General features: G+C 45.7%; 1 protein-coding gene across 4 annotated transcripts in view; it reads left to right on the top strand.

Annotated features, from left to right (window-relative positions):
• The first annotated feature begins 8,791 nt into the window (after window positions 1-8,791).
• Cabin1 (calcineurin binding protein 1) overlaps window positions 8,792-20,019 on the top strand; it is a 118,501-nt gene continuing 107,273 nt past the window's right edge. For all 4 annotated transcript variants that reach the window (XM_051153231.1, XM_051153230.1, XM_051153229.1 and 1 more), the window contains exons 1-9: window positions 8,792-8,873; window positions 9,543-9,635; window positions 10,061-10,174; window positions 11,533-11,667; window positions 13,450-13,630; window positions 14,688-14,817; window positions 16,371-16,520; window positions 17,683-17,954; window positions 18,966-19,134. In XM_051153231.1, the coding sequence (XP_051009188.1) occupies window positions 8,871-8,873; window positions 9,543-9,635; window positions 10,061-10,174; window positions 11,533-11,667; window positions 13,450-13,630; window positions 14,688-14,817; window positions 16,371-16,520; window positions 17,683-17,954; window positions 18,966-19,134 (1,247 nt within the window). In that variant the 5' untranslated portion in view covers window positions 8,792-8,870. The remainder of the gene's footprint in view (window positions 8,874-9,542; window positions 9,636-10,060; window positions 10,175-11,532; window positions 11,668-13,449; window positions 13,631-14,687; window positions 14,818-16,370; window positions 16,521-17,682; window positions 17,955-18,965; window positions 19,135-20,019) is intronic.

Here is a 20,019-nt window from a genome sequence, read left to right as displayed (position 1 = left end):
GCCGCGGTGGGCCGAAGGCAGGCCCGAGACCCGCAGGCACCGGGACGGGCCTTGTGCCTACGCCGGCTAGTCCGCACGACTTCTGCTGCCGCCGCCCGGAGGTGCCCCGGGTGGGTCGCTGTGACTGCTTCTCGAAGCCATCCCTTTCAGCGCGTCCTTTCACTCACCTTCACAGCTGCCCAGCGAGGTGAGTGTGATGTCAGTGTCATTTACAGGGATGGAAACTGAGGCCGAGGGAAGGTTTTAAATGACTTTGGAAGTTCAGGTGCGGCTTACACCGACTGCAGCCATTCTGCAAAAACAGCCTCCCTGGAGGAGGCTGGTTAGGTCAACTTCACCTGGCGCTCCCAGGTTTCTGCACCTGTGAATTTGGGTCCCGCTTATCTCTTCAAGACTTGACTTACAGGTCATGAGTGTAGACAGTTGAACTGCAGGTGGCTTAAGTTCCTTCTATATGATCCATTACTTAGCTTAGAAATAAAATTTAGAATGGGCTCCTTCAGGGATTGGCAAACTCTTGTCGATATACTTATTATAAATACGTTGTAACTTTAATAAGAACAGCAATATTTTTAATGGTGTTTTAGATTTGGGGTATCTATCCTCCGCTCAGTTATGTTGCATGGATCACGCCAAAGACAATACACGAAAACTGTGTGTCCCGATAATTTTATTTATAGATACTGAAATTTGAATGGAAATAATTTGTATGTAATTGTCATGTATCGACAGTTGGGTTGTTTTCCTCCCCTCATTAGAAATGTAAAAAAATCCTTCTCTCTTGGGCTGTACAGTAGCAATGTGTGGTGAACTTTCTTTAAAGATTTTATTTATTTATTTTATGTGTGAATGCTCTATCTGCATGTGTGCCTGCATGCCAGAAGAGGGCACCAGATCACATTATAGATGGTTATGAGCCACCATGTGGTTTATGGGAATTGAACTCAGGACCTCTGGAAGAGCACACAGTGCTCTTAACCACTGAGCCATCTCTCCAGCCCGTGTGGTGAACTTTCAAGCCTTGTCTACTCCAGAGCCTCACATCACAGAGAAAAAGGACTAGAGAGGGGCATCTATGCTAAGTCGGTCACACATACACAGTTCTACCATACACTCCAAACTACCAGAAGCCGGGAGTAGTGGCTTACACCCTTAATTCCAGCACTCCAGAGGCAGAGGCAGAGGCAGGTGGATCTTTGAGTTTGAGGCCAGACTGGTTTTCAGAGCAAGTTCAAGGATGGCTGGATAATGAGACACTGTCTTCAACCCCCGCCCCTTAAAAAAAAAAAAAAAAAGGTTGCCAGGCTCCTGAACCCTAGTAGGCCCCACCATTGCTTGTCACTGAATGCCGGAGTTTGGCAACTTAGACCTGCTGTAATCTCAGAACTCCGGAGGCAGCAGCAGGTGGGTCTCTGAATTTGAGGCAACCTGGTCTACATAGCAAGGCCAGGCTCAGCCAGCTGGGGCTACATAGTGAGATTCAGTGTCCCCTCCTCCAGCCCCCCCCCCCCCAAAGGCAGGGTGGGTGGGGCTTGGAAACGTGAGAATTTAAAGCGATTAATGTGCTGTTCTTAGAAAAACCCAACTTGAAGAGGCAGGCGGATCGCTGTGAGTTCGAGGCCTGCCTGGTCTACAAAGTGAGTCCAGGATGGCCAAGGCTACACAGAGAAACCCTGTCTCAAAAAACAAAAAAAAAAAAAGAAAAACCCAACTTGAAAATCCAGAACTTCCCCAAATCCAAAACTCTTGCACACAGAGAAGACTGGAAATTCTGCACTATGAAATTTTGTTCCACATACAAATTATTAAACATTTTACATAAAATTATCTTCAGGCTGTGTGCATAAGGGTATATGAACAAGTAAATTTTGTGTTTTGTCTTGAGTCTCACCAATAAGATATCTTATATACACACAAAAATTCGAGAATTCAAAGGAAATCTGAAGTCCAAAACACTTGTGGTGCCTTTCTTTTCTTTTTTGTGGTGCTTTTCTAATCTTTAGTTTGTAGCTGTTTTTTATTAAGATTTGTTTATTTTTATTGTATATGTATGCATTTTTGCTGCATGCATGTATATGCATCATGCGCATGCCTGGTAGCAAGAAAGCCAGGGAGTTGGCTTTCCTAGATCTCGAATTGGAGTCAGCTGCTGCATGGGTGCTGCGAGCTGGACCAGGTCCTCTGTAAGAGTAGCAACTCTGTTAACTGCGGAGCCATCTGCGCAGCCCTCTTCACTGTTTTTTTGTTGTTTGTTTTAAGTCTGCTTCTCGGATTCATGGTGAACAATAAATATGTGACTCACTGTTCTTGAATTGTTCATGTGCACAGTAAAAAATGTGTAATCTCAAGTGCATAACAGAAAAGCTGGGATCGGGTGGGTTGTGCGCTCTGATGGAAACACACCAGCAGCAGGAGCTCAGACACTCAGTGTGCCCAGGACACACATCTGAGTCTCTTTTGTGCTAATGAATAGAGGAGGCAGATTTAGGGCACACAGCTGGGTAAGGAGGCGGGGTAGCTCATCTTAGCAGGGGGCCTTGGCGCTGAAAGTCTGGGAGGAGGAAGCCACAGCGACATTTTCTGTCCACAGTCAGCAAAGACACTGGACCAGGAGAAGGCTTGGCATTTCCTTGAGTGTGAGGCGTTGGGGTCCTTGACGTAGCTATGCCCACATCAGTAGTAACACATCCATCAGGACTTCATCTACTCCTCACACATTTACTCCCCAGGCTTTTTGGTTTTGTTTTTGGTCTTTTTGATAGGCTTTTTTCACTTAACATATTCTCAAAGGCTACCTGTGTTGTTGGTACTTAATTTTTATGCTTGAGAAACCCATTCAATGAGCAAACCATGTTTTTTTTTGTTTGTTTGGGTTTTGGTTTTTCGTTTTTTGAGACAGAGTTTATTTATGTAGCCTTGGCCGTCCTGGACTCACTTTGTAGACCAAGTTGGCCTCGAATTCAGTGATCTGCCTGCCCCTGCCTCCCAAGTGCTGGGATTAGAGGTGTGCGTCACCATGCCTGGCTCGAATGAACCATGTTTTATGTATTCATTCTTAAGATGATAGACTTCTGAGTTATTTCTACCTTGTGCATATTATGGATAATCCTCATTAATCTTTGCTTGGGCATATTACTTGTGTGGATGTATCATAGTTCATTCATTCATTCATTCATTCATTCATTCCTTCATTCATTCTCTTTATAGCCATTTAGGTTGCTTCCATTGTCTTGCAATTACAAACTACCGCACAGTGAATAATCCTATGTACATGTGCGTCTGTGCTGTTGGAGAGGTCTTCAGGGTAGAGGCCTGAACGTAGAATTCTGCTTGAAATGTAAGTGCAGCTGTGATTTTCTTAGATATTGTCAAATTGCCTTGTATTTATGTGAGAATAATATTGGGTTTTTTTTTTTTTTTTTTTTAAGATTTATTTATTTTATGTATGTGAGTGCTCTGTCTCTGTGTACACCTGTGCACCAGAAGAGGGCATCAGATCCCAGTATAGATGGTTGTGAGCCACCATTTGGTTGCTGGGAATTGAACTCAGGACCTCTCAAAGAGCAGTCAGTGCTCTTAACCTCTGAGCCATCTCTTCAGCCCCTAGTATTGTTTTTTCACAATTTTAGTCAACACTTTGCTTACCCACCTCTGCCTTGAGACAGGATTTCATTACCTAGTCATACCTGACCTGGAATTTGCTGTGTAAAATGGACCATGATGGCCTTAAACTTGCAACAGTCCTCCAGGTGCCTCTTTATCCTGAATGCTAGAATTACAGGTCACCAAGCCCAACTTAAAAAAAAAAAGGTATTTCACTAGTTGATAGATAATTTTGTGTATGAGATGGGAGTGGGCATGACTGCCCCAGCAGCAGTGTAGAGGCCAGAGAACAACTTTGTGGAGTTGGTTCTCTCTTTTCCCCTTTGGTGGGTTCTCGGGATTCAACTCAAGTCCCCTTATCATCTGGGCCATCTTGCTACTGGCAAAGGCACTTGCTGCCCAGCCTGATGGCCTGAGTTACCATAGGCATTGCTTTTAAAAGGTGCCTATGGTCTCTCATGCTATCTGCCAGCATTGCCTGATCGACCGAGGATCATGAACCTTTTGGGGAACACACTGAAATGGAATCTAAACCATAGCACATACATATACTTGAGTGTGGTTCTGCACCTAATTTCTTTGTTGCTGCATGCACTGGTACCTCTTGTTTCAACCACTAAACTTTGTATAGCATGTGTTAATATACTTATAAGATATTTTATATTTGTAATACTGGATAAAGCTTATCCCTTCTTAGAGGCTTTTTTTTTTTCACTTTGTTTCTAGGTGGCCTTACATTTTTTATTTTTCCAAATTATCTTTAGTGTCATCTTGTCTATTGTCTTAATTGTTGTTTTTATTGGGACTGCATAAAGTTTATGTGGTAACTTTGGGAGAACTGACACCTTTATATAGTTGAGTCCCACCCAAGGAAAAGAGATGTGTTGGCTCAGTTTCTTAACAGTTAAACTTGATTATGCAACCCAACTATCTTACACAAGAGGGAAAAAAGGTTAAAGGGAAATAAGAGTCTTCAAGTTTACTTTCATGTCTTTCAGTTGTGTTTTAAAATTTTCCTTGCAAAGTTGAAAATCTTGTACTAAGGACTTGATCTTTTTTTTTTTTTTTCCCCAAGACAGGGTTTCTCTGTGTATCTTTGGGTATCTTGGACTAACTTTGTAGACCAGGCTGGCCTCAAACTCAAAGGATACACCTGCCTCTGCCTCTTGAGTGCTGGGACTAAAGGTGTGTGCCACCACCTCCTGGCCAAGGACTTAATGTTGTTGCTTCTGCAAATAGGATTTTCTGCACCGTTATATTTTCTGTTTATGGCTTGTATGATCTGTTTTTACATTAATCTTTAATTTATTGTAATTTCAAATTTCTGTCTGTGTGTATGTCTGTGAGTGGGCATGTGCACATGAGTGTGGTTGCCCAGGGAGGCCAGAAGAGGGCGTCATATCCCTTGGAGCTGGAGTTACAGATGGCTGTGAGCACTGATGTTGGCGCTCAGAACCAAACTGTGTCCTCTGCTATAGCAAGGTGCTCTTTTCCGCTGAGCCGTCTGTACTGATTAGTTCTGTGCCAATGGTACACTGTGCTTCTTCACTGAGTTCCTTTATTAGTATATAAGTTTGCCATTGATTATGGGTTTGTAGGATCATTTTTTATCTTTAAGGCATGCTATTGTACTATCGGCAGTTAGTAACACTTTAACCTCTTAGTCAATTTTTTATTTTTTTGATAGGATCTTGCCATGTAGCCCAGATTGGCTACTGCCTCAGCCTCCCAATGCTGAGGTTACAGTGACGAGATTAAATCTAGCTTATGTACCCATTCTTAAAACCAGTTTGCTTCTCCTGTTGTCATTGCATTGATCATCCTCATACAAAGAGAGTAATAGCAGAGATAGTGGCTATCCTGGCTTTATTCCTGAAATCATTAGAAATGTTTGTGCTGTTTCTCCATTAAATACTATTTTGGCTTTAGGACAGAGGTATTTATATTTTATCATAACAAGATTCCCATTTTTTCAAGTGTTTTTCTTGTTCATAGCTGTTGAATTTTATCATATTTTTTAATCTAAAAAATTCATTTATTTTAAAATATCTTATTGTATACCTGTTTGTCTGTATGTGCACCATGAGATAGTACCTGCAGAGGCCGAAAGAGGGCACCAGCTCCTCGGGAATTGGTTGTGAGACACCTGAACCTAGGTCCTCAGCAAGGGCAGCCAGTGCTTGTAAGTGCTAAGCTGTCTCCTTGTGATACTAATTGTATGACTTTTTTGCTAGATACATTTCTTTTATTTCAGTTTGATTTGCTTTTACCCAGAAGTTTTTTGTTTGTTTGTTTTTTGTTTTGTTTTTGTTAATTCAGACAGGGTCTCACTGTTTTGCCAAGCTAGACTTGAACTTCACTATACCTGCTAGAATTGTTCGAGAGATTTAAAAACTTTAAAATAGATGTCTCGTCCTTTTTGTTGTTGTTGGTAGTAATAGCACGCACACACACACACACACACATATTTATATATGCACGTTTGTGTGTATATGGTTTACATGTGTATATGTGCTTTGTGTGTATATTCCCGTGTGTGTGTGTGTGTGTGTGTGTGTGTGTGTGTGTGTGTGTGTGGTTCATTGATGAATATTGGAAGTAGTGCTCCACCTTTTCTTGAGTCAGGGTCTCTTACTGGCTGGCCAGTGAGCTCCAGGGGTTTTCTTGTTCCCTAGATGCTTGTAGATGATGCTGGGGCTCTGAGCTCGGGTTCTCAGGTCTGCACAGCAACCACTTTATCAGTGTAGTCATCTTAGCTTTGATCAGAACTCTCTTGGTTTTAATAATGTTTATGAAAAGGGATGTGTGTGTGTCCATGCGTGCGCGCATAGAAAAGGCAACCTGGAGTATTGGTTCTTGCCTTCACAGCCTGCCCACCTGTTTCAATTGAAACATCTATTGGGGCTGGAGAGATACCTCTGGTTAAGAGCACTGGGCACTCTTTCGAAGATCCTGAGTTTAATTCCCAGCAACCACTTGGTGGCTCATAACCATCTATAATGAGATCTGGTGCCCTCTTCTGGCTTGTGGGTGTACTGCATGGCAGTGCACTGTATACATAATAAATAAATCTTTAAAAAACAAAAACAACAACAATAATATTATTATTATTATCGTGTGATGTTTATGTGTGGACGCTAGAATATACTTTTGGGGAGTAGGTTCTCTCCTCCATTTCTGCGGGTTCCAGGGATTGAACTTGTGTTGAAGGTCTTAAATGGCAAGCACCTTTACCTGCTGAATCATCTCGCCATTCCAATTTATTTGATTTGATTTTTCTAAATTTTATTTGTATGTGGTGTGTGTGTGCTCGTGTGTGGTGTGTATGTGTGTTGCGGCGGGCGTACACATGCCACAGTACAAATGCAGGGGTCAGAGGACAGCTTTGTGCAGGCTTTTCTTTTTCCACGTTTATGTGGGTCCTGGGGATTGAGCTCAGGTTGCCAAGTTTGTGCCTTTCCAGGCTGAGTCATCGCACTGGCCCTTCACCCTTATGTTTCCTGCTGTGAACCCCAGGCTAGCTGGCCATTGAGCTTCCAGGGCATGCTCTCACTTTCCTTGGTAACCCTGGCTAAGGGGACCACATAAAGTGAGTTACTAATATTAACTTTATGTTACACTGTAACCCTACGCTGTGGTGACTGTCTCCATAGAAGAGCATGCCTCTGGCAAAGGATCTCCTTCAGCCTCTCCAGAAGAGAAGAAGCAGCAAGCCCCAATTCCTACCTCATGCATGTGAAATGGCCAGCTTGTTAGGAAATCACCATGCTTTTAGCCATGACCAAACAGAAGTCTCGTGTGCTGTCCACCTCACTGCCCTCTCTCAGCCTCCAAGCAGACAGCAAGGCTTCCAGGACAATGCTCTTGCGGAAGGAAGCAGTGTTCAAAGGGCCCTGAATACACACACACACACACACACACACACACACACACACTACTGTCAAGGGTTAAGAGGCCACAGCAGAGTTTAAGAGGTCTGAGAAGTCCAGCTGATAGAAATCAAATAGTAGTCCACCTCTCGAACCCACTGTGAGTCAGACTGCTGACAGTCCTGGGTTTGAGAGCAGAGCTGCAGAGTGAGCCCAGGTGCAGAGGGCAGAGGGCAATACTGGGTCTGGGTGATCAAATGGGCACATGGACAGTAGGTCAACAGCTAGGCCATAGCTGAACTGAAGCTGCTAGGGAAGTTGGGCGTTGCCTGCCTGTCAGCCCTTGATGCACTCACCAGATGGTCCCATGGTAGGTTGGTGGGGCTGTTGTCAGTGCACTGCTAGGTGCCAACCTCGTTCTCTAGTCCTGGTGTGTCTGGTAGATTCTTGGGCCTAGTTTCCCTGGTAAGACTTCAGTATGCCCGTGTGTGCCAACAGTCCCAGTTCACCTGATACATTTGTAAGGTAGCATCCTTTCTACTCCCAGGAATACATCATTTGTCAGTCTGTGCTTTGCAGGTGGTGCTGGGCAAGTGTGAGGTTCACATGTCCACCATGTGCAGTTGTCCTTTCTCAAAATGGGAGTCAAAAGCTGCTTGTAAAGTGGAGCCACTGAGGGCAAGGCCCAGCCTGAAAAACCAGAGTTTTACACAGTACAGGCTAGTGTGGAGCACGGCACAGCCTGATCTCAGCGTTCTCCATACCTGCTGATTGACTTCGTCGATTCCAGACACACCAGCTAATGAACCAGACAGTATTGACTATTTTGCTTATGACATCTTTTATTTAGTTTAGTTTTAGAGGTTCCGTCATGTTGTAGAATTTTATTCTTTTTATGAATGGACAGTGTTTCTTTACAGAGTTCCCCATTTTATTTGTTAATGACTTTATAGATACTGTGTAGCTCCACCTCTTCTCTCTTAGGAATAATGTTGCTAGGTGCATTCATGAACAAGTTTTGGTGTGGACATGTTTTCTTCTGAGTAGGTTCCTAGGAGTGGGCTCCAGATCATATGCTAATTCTATCTGGCATTTTCAGGAACTGCCAGTGTGTTCTCCATAGGGGCTGTTTTATAGTTCCAGGAACAACATAAGAAATTCTAATTTCTCCACACTCTGTCACTCCCATCATCTTCTGCAGTCTTCAAACTGGTTTGACTTCCTGTAATGCTGTTTTTTTCTTATTATATTTCAGAGACACAGGTGGCCTGAACACTGTGCTATTCCTAGCTCTTTGTGAGCCCCTCTGTCCTGTGTCTTCTTTAGGGGACTATGAACTGGCCTATTTTCCTCCAGTGATGGAAAGTGACCCTCCGTGGTGGTGCTGAAGTCCTGAATATGGTAAGAGCTGATGTGTGCTAAGTTGTTGGTGACAGTGTTGCCACTTTGCTCCTGGGGGTAAGGGGGTTTTCCTTGTGCAGCTTTTCTTCCAGAAGGCTTGCTGGTGCGCCTGTGCGTGAGGATGCATGACTGGCAGTGGCTTGTGAGGGTTCAACCACATTTGTAGGAAAGACACAAAATTGGCCTGCTTTGTTGGGATTGCTATTCTAATATTCTGTGTTGAGTAGAAACTGGGGCTCCCAGCCTCTGTCCCTTTGTGGTGGACAGTACCCAGGATATACTTTCCACACTGATGGGCAGTCTCACAAACTCTCTTCTTAAATTTTCCTCTGGGTGGATGTTGGTAAGTCAGTCCTCCATAGTTTTTCTTTTCCTTCTTTCTTTCTTTTTCCTTTTTTCTTTCTTTCTTTCTTTTTTTTTTTTTTTTTTTTTTTTTTTTTTTTTTTTTTGAGACAGGGTTTCTCTGTGTAGCCTTCGCTGTCCTGGATTCACTTTGTAGACCAGGCTGGCCTTGAACTCACAGTGATCCGCCTGCCTCTGCCTCCAGAGTGCTGGGATTAAAGGTGTATGCCACCACGCCCAGCCTCCATAGTTTTTCATAGTACCTAGATATATTCTGAAGCAGAATTTGTCTTCATCTGTGCTCAGTTCCTCTGAACTCATTTCTAGATTCGAATTGCAGCCTTAAATGCCAGCTCCACAATTGAGGATGACCATGAAGGGAGCTTTAAAAGTCACAAAATCCAGACAAAGGAGGCCCAGGTATGTACTCTGAGATGATCTTCTCAGGGGGATCTTTTTGCTCCTGTTAAATGAATTCAGATGTGTCCTTAGTGGAACTCTATGGGGAAATTGCATTGTGAAGAAGGTGGCCTTGCCACCTCTTGTTGAACATGTTTCATTCAGGACATAGTCATGCTGAAAATATATAGGTCTGCTCTTTGGACACTCAGTGGTACCTGCATCACCTCATCCCCTCCATCCCCCCACCCCCACCCCGTGTGTGTGCTTGAAAGGGACTCTTCACAGCAATGCAATCTGGACCCAGAGTAGGAGGATTTCTTCCACTCTAGAGGCCATAGCTCAGTTAGCTTGGCAGTGACTCACAGCCTTCCTTTTACACACATTTTTTAATTTAGAAGAATCAGTTCTGTATGGTGTAAAACATCTTCTATCTTGGTTTGCAGGAAGCAGAGGCGTTTGCCCTATACCACAAGGCCTTGGATCTACAGAAACATGACAGGTTTGAGGAGTCTGCCAAGGCCTACCATGAGCTCCTGGAGGCACGCTTGCTGCGGGAGGTGAGGCACTGGTGGGCTTGGCTGTGTATTTTGAGCCAGCGTATCACCTTGAAGTTCAGGCTAGCCTGAAATTCAGGGTTCTCCTAGATGCTGGGATTATAGACTTGTAACACCCTATCCAGTGCCCCAGTGTCTGTCTCTCTGTTTTGCACATGTCCACATATGTGTGCATGTGTGTTTGGTTTTAGTTTTGTGTTTTTCTTGAGACAGGGTCTCATGTAGTCCAGGCTAGTCTTGAACTTGCTATGTAGCCCAAGGTAGTCTTGAATTGATTGTCGTACCCCTACCTCCTTCATGCTTAGTGCTGCCTGTCCTTGGAACTCTTTCTGTAGACAGACTGGCTTTTAACTAACTGAGTTCTGCCTGCATCTGCCTCCTGGATGTGTGATTAAAAGTATGAGCTACTGTGTCCTGCCACCTTTCTTGTTTTTAAAAATTATTTACTTAGCTGTGTATCCCTGAGTATATATGTGCGTGTATGTGTGGATACTTGTGGGGGCCTCAAAGAGTGTGGACTCTCTGAGCTGGAGTCAGAGGTGGGTGTGAACTGCAGCGTGGGTGTGGGAGCTAAACTCAGATCCTCTGGAGGAGTCGGAGCTCTTTTAAGTGCTGAGCTATCGCTTCAGCCTCAGCAGCAAATTTTATTCAGTGATTTCTTGCAAGATTTAATGTTTTCAAGGCGTTTCTTTAAAAACAGCCATAAAATTGGGTGTGGTGGCGCATGCCTTTAATCTCTGCACTTGGGAAGCAGAGGCAGGAGGATCTCTGTGAGTTTGAAGCCAGCCTGGTCTACAAAGTGAGTTCAGGACAGCCAAGGCTACACAGAGAAACCCTGTTTCAAAAAACCAAAATAAATAAATAAAGCCATGAAGCAACTTTTTCCATGGAAGGTACTCTGACCCTGTGTCCATATTTCACATGGCTAGGAATGACTGTACTTGTATTATGGAGTTGACTGACACCAGCTCTCTAGTGGGAGAAGCTTGCAGGGTGGCTGTGTTGACAGCCAGAAGCACAGCCTCCTGCTGCTCATGCCAGGAAGCCTCTTCACACTTGTCCCTGAGTAGGCGGGCCTTGCTGAACCTAGGCGTGCTGTCAGCTACACCCAGCACTCAGACGTGGCAGCAGGGATAGAGAGGAGTCCCTTAACTGTCTTGATTACCAAACTTGTGCAGCGTGCTTCGTGTTGGTTTGGTCTTTCTTTGTGTGAAAGAGCTGTTGGGTCTGCCAAGAATATCTGCAACACCTAAATTTCCCAGGTGATGTGGAACTGTTCTGTCTTGAGCAGGCAACAAGGCATCCTGTTGATTGCTTGCTGCAGCTGTAGGGACAGAGTATCACTTTCACCTCTGTCTTAGGCAGTTTCATCAGGAGATGAGAAGGAAGGGCTGAAACACCCTGGACTGATACTGAAGTATTCTACATATAAGAACCTGGCCCAGCTGGCAGCCCAACGAGAGGACCTGGAGACAGCCATGGAATTCTATTTGGAGGTATGGAGTTGGGAGTACTGAAAAATTCCTGTTTAGAAGATTGACAAAGAAGGGGACATGAAGTGGTCTTGTTGACTGAACAGAGTGTCATGCTGATGTGCCTGAGGTGTTGAATACAGAAAGGCCTGGAAGGCAGGGCTAGGGACTGGGATGGGCCTCAGTTCAGAGGACTATGAAATTTTCTACCATCATGTGACTGCAGGTGACTTATTTAATACATTTGAACATCCAGGTAATGGGAGGAGAAAAGGGGTAGAGCTGGCCATGGTGGCACTTGTCTATATGCCAAGGAGTGGAGGGGCTGAGCCTGGAGGGTCTCATAGCAGTGGAGCAAAGTAAGCAGGTTGGTGCATGCTTTGGTGTGGAGACTGGAGCCCTCTAGTCATAGTAACATGGGCATTACTTCTGATGCTATCTCTGTGGGTATCTAATGCCCCACATAGTGTCCTAAGTGCTCGCCATGCAATTTCATGCCATATTTCTTTCTTTTTTTTTTTTTGGTTTTTCGAGACAGGGTTTCTCTGTGTACCCTTGGCCATCATGGACTCGCTTTGTAGACCAGGCTGGCCTCGAACTCACAGCGATCCGCCTGCCTCTGCCTCCCGAGTGCTGGGATTAAAGGCGTGCGCCACCACGCCCAGCTTGCAATTTCATGCCATCTTTCAAGGAGAGTGAGCCTATTCTCATTTCAGTGATGAGGATACAGGCTTAGGTCATTCTGCTAATGAGTGTTAGAACAGTGATGTGAGCTAAGGTCTCCTCCAAGCCTGTAAGTCTTCTAGAATCTGTGAGACTCTTGATTTTCTTTGTATTCTATTCCATTGCTTCTTTTGATGTATTTTAAAGGTTTGGTATATTTTTGGTTCTGTGTATGTGTGAGCACGTGTAGTGAGTGCAGGTCTTGCTGATGCCTTTGGCTTTAGATCCTCCTGGTCCTGGAGGTACAGGTGGCTGTGAGCTGGTTGATACAGGTGCTGTGAACCAAACTCGCATCCTTCTAAGAGCAGCAAGTGCTCCTTAACCTCTGAGCTATCTTGATGGTTGTGAGCCACCATGTGGTTGCTGGGAATTGAACTCAGGACCTTTGGAAGAACAGATGGTGCTCTTAACTTCTGAGCCATCTCTCCAGCCCATTATGTAGCTTTAAAAAAAAATTTTTTTTTTTTTTTTTTTGTTTTATGAGACAGGGTCTCTCTGTATTAGCCGTGGCTGTCCTGGACTCACTTTGTAGACCAGGCTGGTGTGGAACTCACAGCAGTCCGCCTGCCTTTGCCTCCTGAGTGCTGGGATTCCACGCCTGGCTTATGTAACATTTTTAAAAAGTAAGTTTTGTGTGACAGTTTTCATGTATTCCAGAGCTGTGAAGGGAGAATGGCCTTGAACTCTAGTCCTCCTCCTCTTCTCAGTGCTGGGATTACAGACATGGGCCCCCATGCCAGGTTTATTATATAACTTGTATTTCTTGAGGAGGACTTCATTTTGTAGCCCTGGTGGGTCTTCTTACTGTCTTCCTGCATTAGCCTCCAGCGTGTTGGGATTACAGCAATGAGTCACCATGCCCTGTTCTATGTGACTTTTTATGTGTCATTTCTCTGGGTCTTGGAAGCATGAGACTCCAGAAAAGTGAACCAGCTTCATTGGTTATAAATGGGCACACGGCCTTGTCATTTCCCAGGGTAACTTGAGCAGCAGGACCAGTGCTGTCCTTTTCTCCCCATCTTGCCTGCTCGGCGAGAACGCTAATCAAGTGCATTCATGGACCTCTGCTTATGCTGCTTCTAGGCAGTGATGCTGGATTCCACTGACGTCAACCTGTGGTATAAAATTGGACACGTCGCCCTACGGCTCATCCGGCTTCCCCTGGCTCGCCATGCTTTTGAGGAAGGGCTTCGGTGTAATCCTGACCACTGGCCCTGCTTGGACAATCTCATCACTGTCTTGTACGCCCTCAGTGATTACACAAGTGAGTCGGGGCACTTGAGAGAGGTTGATCTTGTTAGACTTCCTGTTAGGATGCGGGGGAGTGGAGATGTCTTTGCACGCTTGCTTTGCTCTGTCTTCCTCATGCACCGGGTACTTCATGTGCTTCATTGTAAGCACTGTAGTAAGAGAACAGTGAGTGATGTCTTCCCTGAGGAATGTCCCCTTTCCTCTGTGCGTTGTCCTGTCTTTTGGGGTTGTTGTTCTTTTGTTGTTTTGTGTCATCTAGGCTAGTCTTGGACTCAAAAGGCCTGCCACTTTGAGCGCCTTATGGCAGATGTTTATTTCTCATAGCTTTGGGGTGCCAGTGGATTGGTGCCTGGTCTTGGCTTTTTGGTTTGCCACCTTCCTGCTGTATGCTTACTTGAGGGTGGTGGGGTTGGAAATGGAGAGGGAAGGCGAGCACTCCTCATGTGTATGTGATGCTAGAGGTATAATCCTTCCTGGAGCAGGGTTCTTCTTGACCCATGGGTCTGCTAAGCTAGATAGTTTGTGTGCTCCAAAATTTAATGGTGGGACATTTGTAGGATAAAACTTCATTGTCTATCCCAAAGGTAAGAAATAAAAAGGAAGGGAGTGAAAAGTTCCAGATAAACCCAGAAGTTAATAAAGCAAATTTCATTCTCTGTAGGTTCAGGGATAATTTGATGTTCTCTCCTCTAGGCCCACTGGGTGGCAATGTCACTCTCACAGCTGAGATGGCCAGATATTTTCAAGGCTGTTTTCCCATTAGCCAGTAGCTAATGACTGTGAACACTTTAGATTATTTTCTCAGCAGTTATTAAGTATGGAATCACAGGGTCAGGGCTGCCCGGGAAGGTTGTACAGACTGGTTGCTTCTGGCTCTGTTGTTGTACTTGGCTCAGGCAGTCCGCGCTGCTCTCCTGGATGTTGCCGTCTCAGCAGTCTACTAGCTAGCTCACCATTATGCTGTGCATTCGTGGACTCCAGAGTGGGGATAGTTTCCTGTTGCTGACTGGCAAGGCTGGCGTTCTGAAAGCAGCCTTAGCTCCTAAGTAAGCTGTTTCTCTTCCTGCTAGCATGTCTTTACTTCATCTGCAAAGCACTGGAGAAAGACTGCCGGTACAGCAAAGGCATAGTCCTCAAGGAGAAGATTTTTGAAGAGCAACCTTGTCTCCGGAAGGACTCACTCCGAATGTTCCTCAAATGGTAAGGCCCACATGACGTCACTGTGTGCTGGTAAGCATCAGGAGCACTGGCCATTCTCTGTCTCTGTCTGGATTGCTGTGTGATTGGCATCCCTGGATGCCAGGGCTTATTGCCTGTGCCGTCCTCATCACCGAGCTTACTTTACCTGCCAGTTTCTTGTTTGGTGGGGTTAGTTACTAGGAGTTGAACTCAGGGTTACAGTTCCTGCCAAGATTTTGTCATCAGTACTGCTCAAATTCAGTATCCCAAGCATACCCCAATTTTGTGCCACCCCTGCCGTGCTTCCAGAGCAAAGCTCATTACTACCTGTATTACCCAGAGGCTCTTTGCAGCCTGGGCCCTTCTCTTTCCTTTACCTCTTGCTATTCCCTCTCAGGTTCCTTTTGTTAGAGCTGCCGCAGGTCCCTGGCACATCCCTACCTGGCCCTGTTGTGACCATCCTGTCTCTCTCTTCACCCTGGCTCTGACTCTGTTAACCTCCTTTGCTACTGGTTTTATGTCTACTCAGCACAAACTAGAGTCATCTGAGAGAAGGGAACCTCAGTGGAGAGAGTGCCTTCCTAAGATTAGTAGGCTGTAGGGCATTGTGTTAATTAGTGATTGGCAGACAGCTCACCACTGTGGGTGGTGCCGTCACTGGACTGGTAGTCCTGTGTTCTATAAGAAAGCAGGCTGAGCAAGTTATGAGGAGCAAGGCAGCAAGCAGCACTCTTCCATGGCTTCTGCATCTGCTCCTGCCACCAGGTTCCTGCCCTGACTTCCCCCAGTCATGGACTGTTACCTGGGTGTATAAGCGAAGTGGACTCTTTCTTCCCCACGCTGATTTTTAGTCATGATATTTTATCACAGTGATAGAAACTCTGTCTAGGACACCTCGCCTGTCATACCCCATTTCTCTACCCCTTTTGCATAGTTTCTTCTTTACATTGCCGTTTTCTGATGGTGCTTCTGCAGCTTTCTGAGCTCTGTGCCCCTCCTCCTCAATCTCACCACCCAGAAAACCCTTGCCAGTCAGGTGGTCCCCGGCCCTGGAATTTACCTGTTGGGGATTAGTGGCTGCTCATCTCAGGCTCTGTTCTCTGTACCCTTGATGAACTAAGGTTTCGGGTGAGGTTAAGTCTCTTGAGTGGCTGTGTCAGGTAGTCCTGCTGGAGGCACCAGGACGGTCTGGGTACTAGGAGGGCAGGTGTAAGTGGCACCTGAGACCTTGAGATCCCAATCTTTGTGTATTTTGGAGACACTGTTGATTTTGGTGAACATAATTTGGCTAGTGGCTTTATTGGAAAAGACAGTCATTTCTTTGCTGTGGCTTTTTGGACACAAAACATTAATACACCGTTAATACATATGAAACTCTGTGGAGAGAACAAAGGGCTTTTGTGATTTCCACTGTGTATGGGTATAGGAATGCTGATAACTACCTATTGGAAGTCAGAGTCCAGTTGTAATTTACTAACTAAAGGGTATTCACTTAAATGTATCCTTGTTTATAAAATTTTAGAATTGACTCTAGCTTTAACACTGTAATTACCCTCTGTCTTATACGCTTTTAGTGACATGTCAATTCACGATGTGTCGGTGAGTGCAGCAGAGACACAGGCCATTGTAGAAGAGGCTCTGGGGCTGCGGAAGAAGAGACAAGCGTTGATGATTCGAGAGAAGGAGCCAGACTTGAAACTAGTGCAGCCCATACCTTTCTTCACGTAGGTATCTGGTTTCTCGAGGAATGTTGGGTTGGCTGGTAAGAGACTCCCTACGCAGGAGGGGGAGACCCCAGGTCAGACCTGGGGCTGCTGGCAGGGGTGAGGCTGATGTGTAGTGGCTGGAGAGCTGGAGGCAGGTACCTGTTTGCAGGCTACTAAAATGCATCTTAGTTCTCTTAAGTATGCCCAGTGCAAGTTGCTCACCCCAGTCACTAGGAATGTTTCTGTCCTTCTCAGTCTTCTCTTCCAACAAGGAGAAAGAACATTAACAATAGGTAGATACCAGCCAGGTGGGAACCTGGAATCCTGGAGTTTGTCACAGGTGTGGACTTCCCTGGGTGTTGTTGGGTCTGTACTCTTATCCAGGCCAGATGAGGTGTCCTGATGGGCGTAGCGTAGTCCTTGTGAGCCCTGTAATGTGTTAGAGGCCCTTTCCTTCTTGGAAGGTGGCCCACTGGAGTTGGAGTAGTAAGAATTCACTTTTTGTTTTGTTTTGTTTTGTTTGCTTCAAAAATTCTAGTGTTACAGTTAAGCTCATGCCTGAAATCCTAGAACTGGGAGGTTGAAGCAGGTGAGTCTCTGGTTTCCAGACCAGACTGTACTGCACAGTGAGTCTGAGGCCAGCTGGGGCTACACAGTGAGACTGCCTCAAGAGTACATATGCACACACAAGTTCTGCCATTAAATCTTGAGTCTTTAAATTTAGCATGCCCTGCCATCATTGCTGTACTCTGAACCCCCTCACCCCTCCATAGGCGCCTTATTCAGAGTCATTGCCACTGTGATAATAGAGCTCCCCCGGGCCTCTTTACAGTCCTGATGCTGGTAGTTGGGTGACACTGGGAGCATTACATGCTATTTCTTAAAAACTGGAACAGCATTCCTCCTTTGTAGGGGATGGTGTAATGAAAGAGAACGTTAGGGGTCTCTGCTGAGGTGAGGAGCAGGAAGATACTAGATCTCTGCACCTGCTCTGGCTTGGACTTCTCCACTTTAGCATATGCTGGATTCAACATTTTTTTGGTTATGATGGTGTCAAAATGTTGAGTGCCTTCTCTCTGTTCTTTGAGATCACAGCTTTTGAACAGTTCTGCTGAGCCTGTACAGGCCAGTTGGCCTTTGTGACAGGTGTTAACCAGGTGTGGTGGCCCTTTCTTTGCAGGTGGAAGTGCCTTGGAGAGAGCTTGCTGGCCATGTACAATCACCTCACCACTTGTGAGCCCCCAAGGCCCAGCCTTGGGAAGAGGATTGACCTGTCTGACTACCAGGACCCCAGCCAGCTCCTCGCATCCCCTGTAGTGGTTGCAGCTGTCAGTGTGGTCCAGCCAAGTCCAGCTCTGGCTGTAGCTGAGCCTGTGCTCTCCTATACCTCTGTGACCACAGCGAGCTTCCCACTGCACAGCCCTGGCCTGCTGGATACAAGCACTCCTCTGGGTGAGCAGGCCTTGTGAAGTCACATTCCTGAAAGCGCATATATGTTGAGCAGGGGGCCTTGGCAACTCTGGGGAAATATGGTCCTTGTGCCCTGAGTGAAAAGGAGAGCTCCAGTCTTGTAGAAAACTGATGAGCCTGGCCACAGGGCTAGCACAGAAGCATTGACACTCAGGGGATGGTGCTCTGAATGCAGCTCCATGACAGACCCCCTTCCTAACTGCTAAGTTTTGGCATAAAAGTTCCTTTTCCCTCGGCCAGGTGGTGATGCCACATGCCTTTAGTCCTCACACTTGGGAGGCAGAAGCAGGCAGATCTCTATGACTTTGAGGCCAGCTTGGTCTACAGAGTGAGTTCCAGGATAGAGAAAACCTATCTCATAAATAAATAAAGTGCGGTGCATCTTCCCCTTGTTATGTCCTTGCTCTTGGTCCTGCCTTCTTGCTGGATGCATTCTGAGTTTGTGGACCTTAGAAATCATTAGAGTCATTATCATGTGTGATAGTACATTTTTATTACCCCTGGACTGTAAAGAGTTTTTACCAAAAGCTCCCATGTAGATTTCTGATTTTCCTGCCACTGGCTGTTAGAGATGTTTCTAACTGACTGAAGCATGGCTGTTTCTTTTCTGTTTCACACATGACATTCCTCTGTTCTCCATATGATTCTCCATGGCGCTCTTGCTCTATTCCTGTCATTGAGTATTTGGTGGGTCTTGGCTAAGGTCAGTGCCCTCACTCTGCCCATCCCAGGAGTGTCGACTGCCGCCCCAGAGGCTCTTGAAGTTGGTTAGTACTGAAGGTGGGAGTGTTCCAAGCCCTGGCCTGGGGGTCTTTTCAGCTCGAGAAGTGTATGAGAGTTAAGGAGCTTGGGACTCTGTTGTTGAAAAGAAAGATTTCATGACTGTTACAGAGGTTTCAGTGTTGGACTTGTAAAGGGGCAGAGGGCAGTGGGTCTGTGTGTCATTTCCTCTCCTGCCATTGTGTAAACTATAGTTTTTCATTCTTTGTGAAGGTGATGTTTCTGGAGGAGATAAATCTAAGAAAGGGGTAAAGCGTAAGAAGACTTTAGAAGAAAATGGAGAGACAGCCAAGCGGAGGTCTGCCCGTGTCCGAAACACCAAGTGTAAAAAAGAAGAGAAAGTGGATTTCCAGGGGCTCCTGGTAAAGTTCTTGCCGTCCAGGTACTGTACACTTCGTGTGTTTTCTAAAGTAGCCTGCAAACTGCTGTTCTTTTCTCTCAGCAGCGTTTTTTAGCCTATTACTACCCTCCTCTGGGGCCTCCCTTGCTTTCCCTTGATGTTTGCTTGATTACAGAGTGTAGATTTCACTAGGTTGGCTTCTTGAAGTTTTCTCACCTCCTGAATACAGACAGGAGCTGACTGGTTTATCCATTCTGGACTAACCAGTTCCACAGTCAGGGAGGTAGAGTCAGTATAGTCATGATGCCCACTTTTTCTTAGGGTGCTTTAGGGCTGCTGCACATGCTTATAGCGTGAGCGCGTGCCTGCCTGACTTTATGATGCCACGATTCCATTGCACTCTGAGAAGATGGTGGAAGAGCCTGTTCTTTCATTTTATTGATTCTTCATGTACCTTAAAGAGTTGTAGGGGAGCCGGTGACAGCTCTCAGAAACGGGAAGGTCCTGGGCCTCTCTCTACTTCTGACCTAAGTTCCTGCTGCTCCTGCCTTGGCCTTGTCTGTTCTCGAGAAGCTTCCTAGGGCTTATCATGCCAGTGGGTATGCTTCCTGGGGCCCGCGTTCCCACTCCTAGAAGACTGAAAAGAGCAAGTAATGTACTCGGCTCCATCACTTTCTCCTATACAGCATCTGGGTGGCATATTTTTGGCTTGTCAGGACTTCCTCTCTCATCTCTTGTGTTTTCATGAGTTGATGCCTTTTCTCCTCCACTCTGACCCGTGTAGGGTTTGATCAGTACACCGTCAAGAGATCTAGAGTCTTTGGCTGTCATTTTGTCTAGTGACGGTTTATTTCAGTAGTGACTCTGACAGAGTGAAAGAGTAACCTAGAGGCTTTAGCAGACTTTTACATCCGTCTTATATCTGAC

This window comes from Acomys russatus, chromosome 11, assembly GCF_903995435.1.
Source record: "Acomys russatus chromosome 11, mAcoRus1.1, whole genome shotgun sequence".
In the NCBI taxonomy this organism is placed as follows: Eukaryota; Metazoa; Chordata; class Mammalia; order Rodentia; family Muridae; genus Acomys; species Acomys russatus.
The sequence above is the reverse complement of the archived record's forward strand: the minus strand, read 5'-3'. Positions and strand labels throughout refer to the sequence as shown.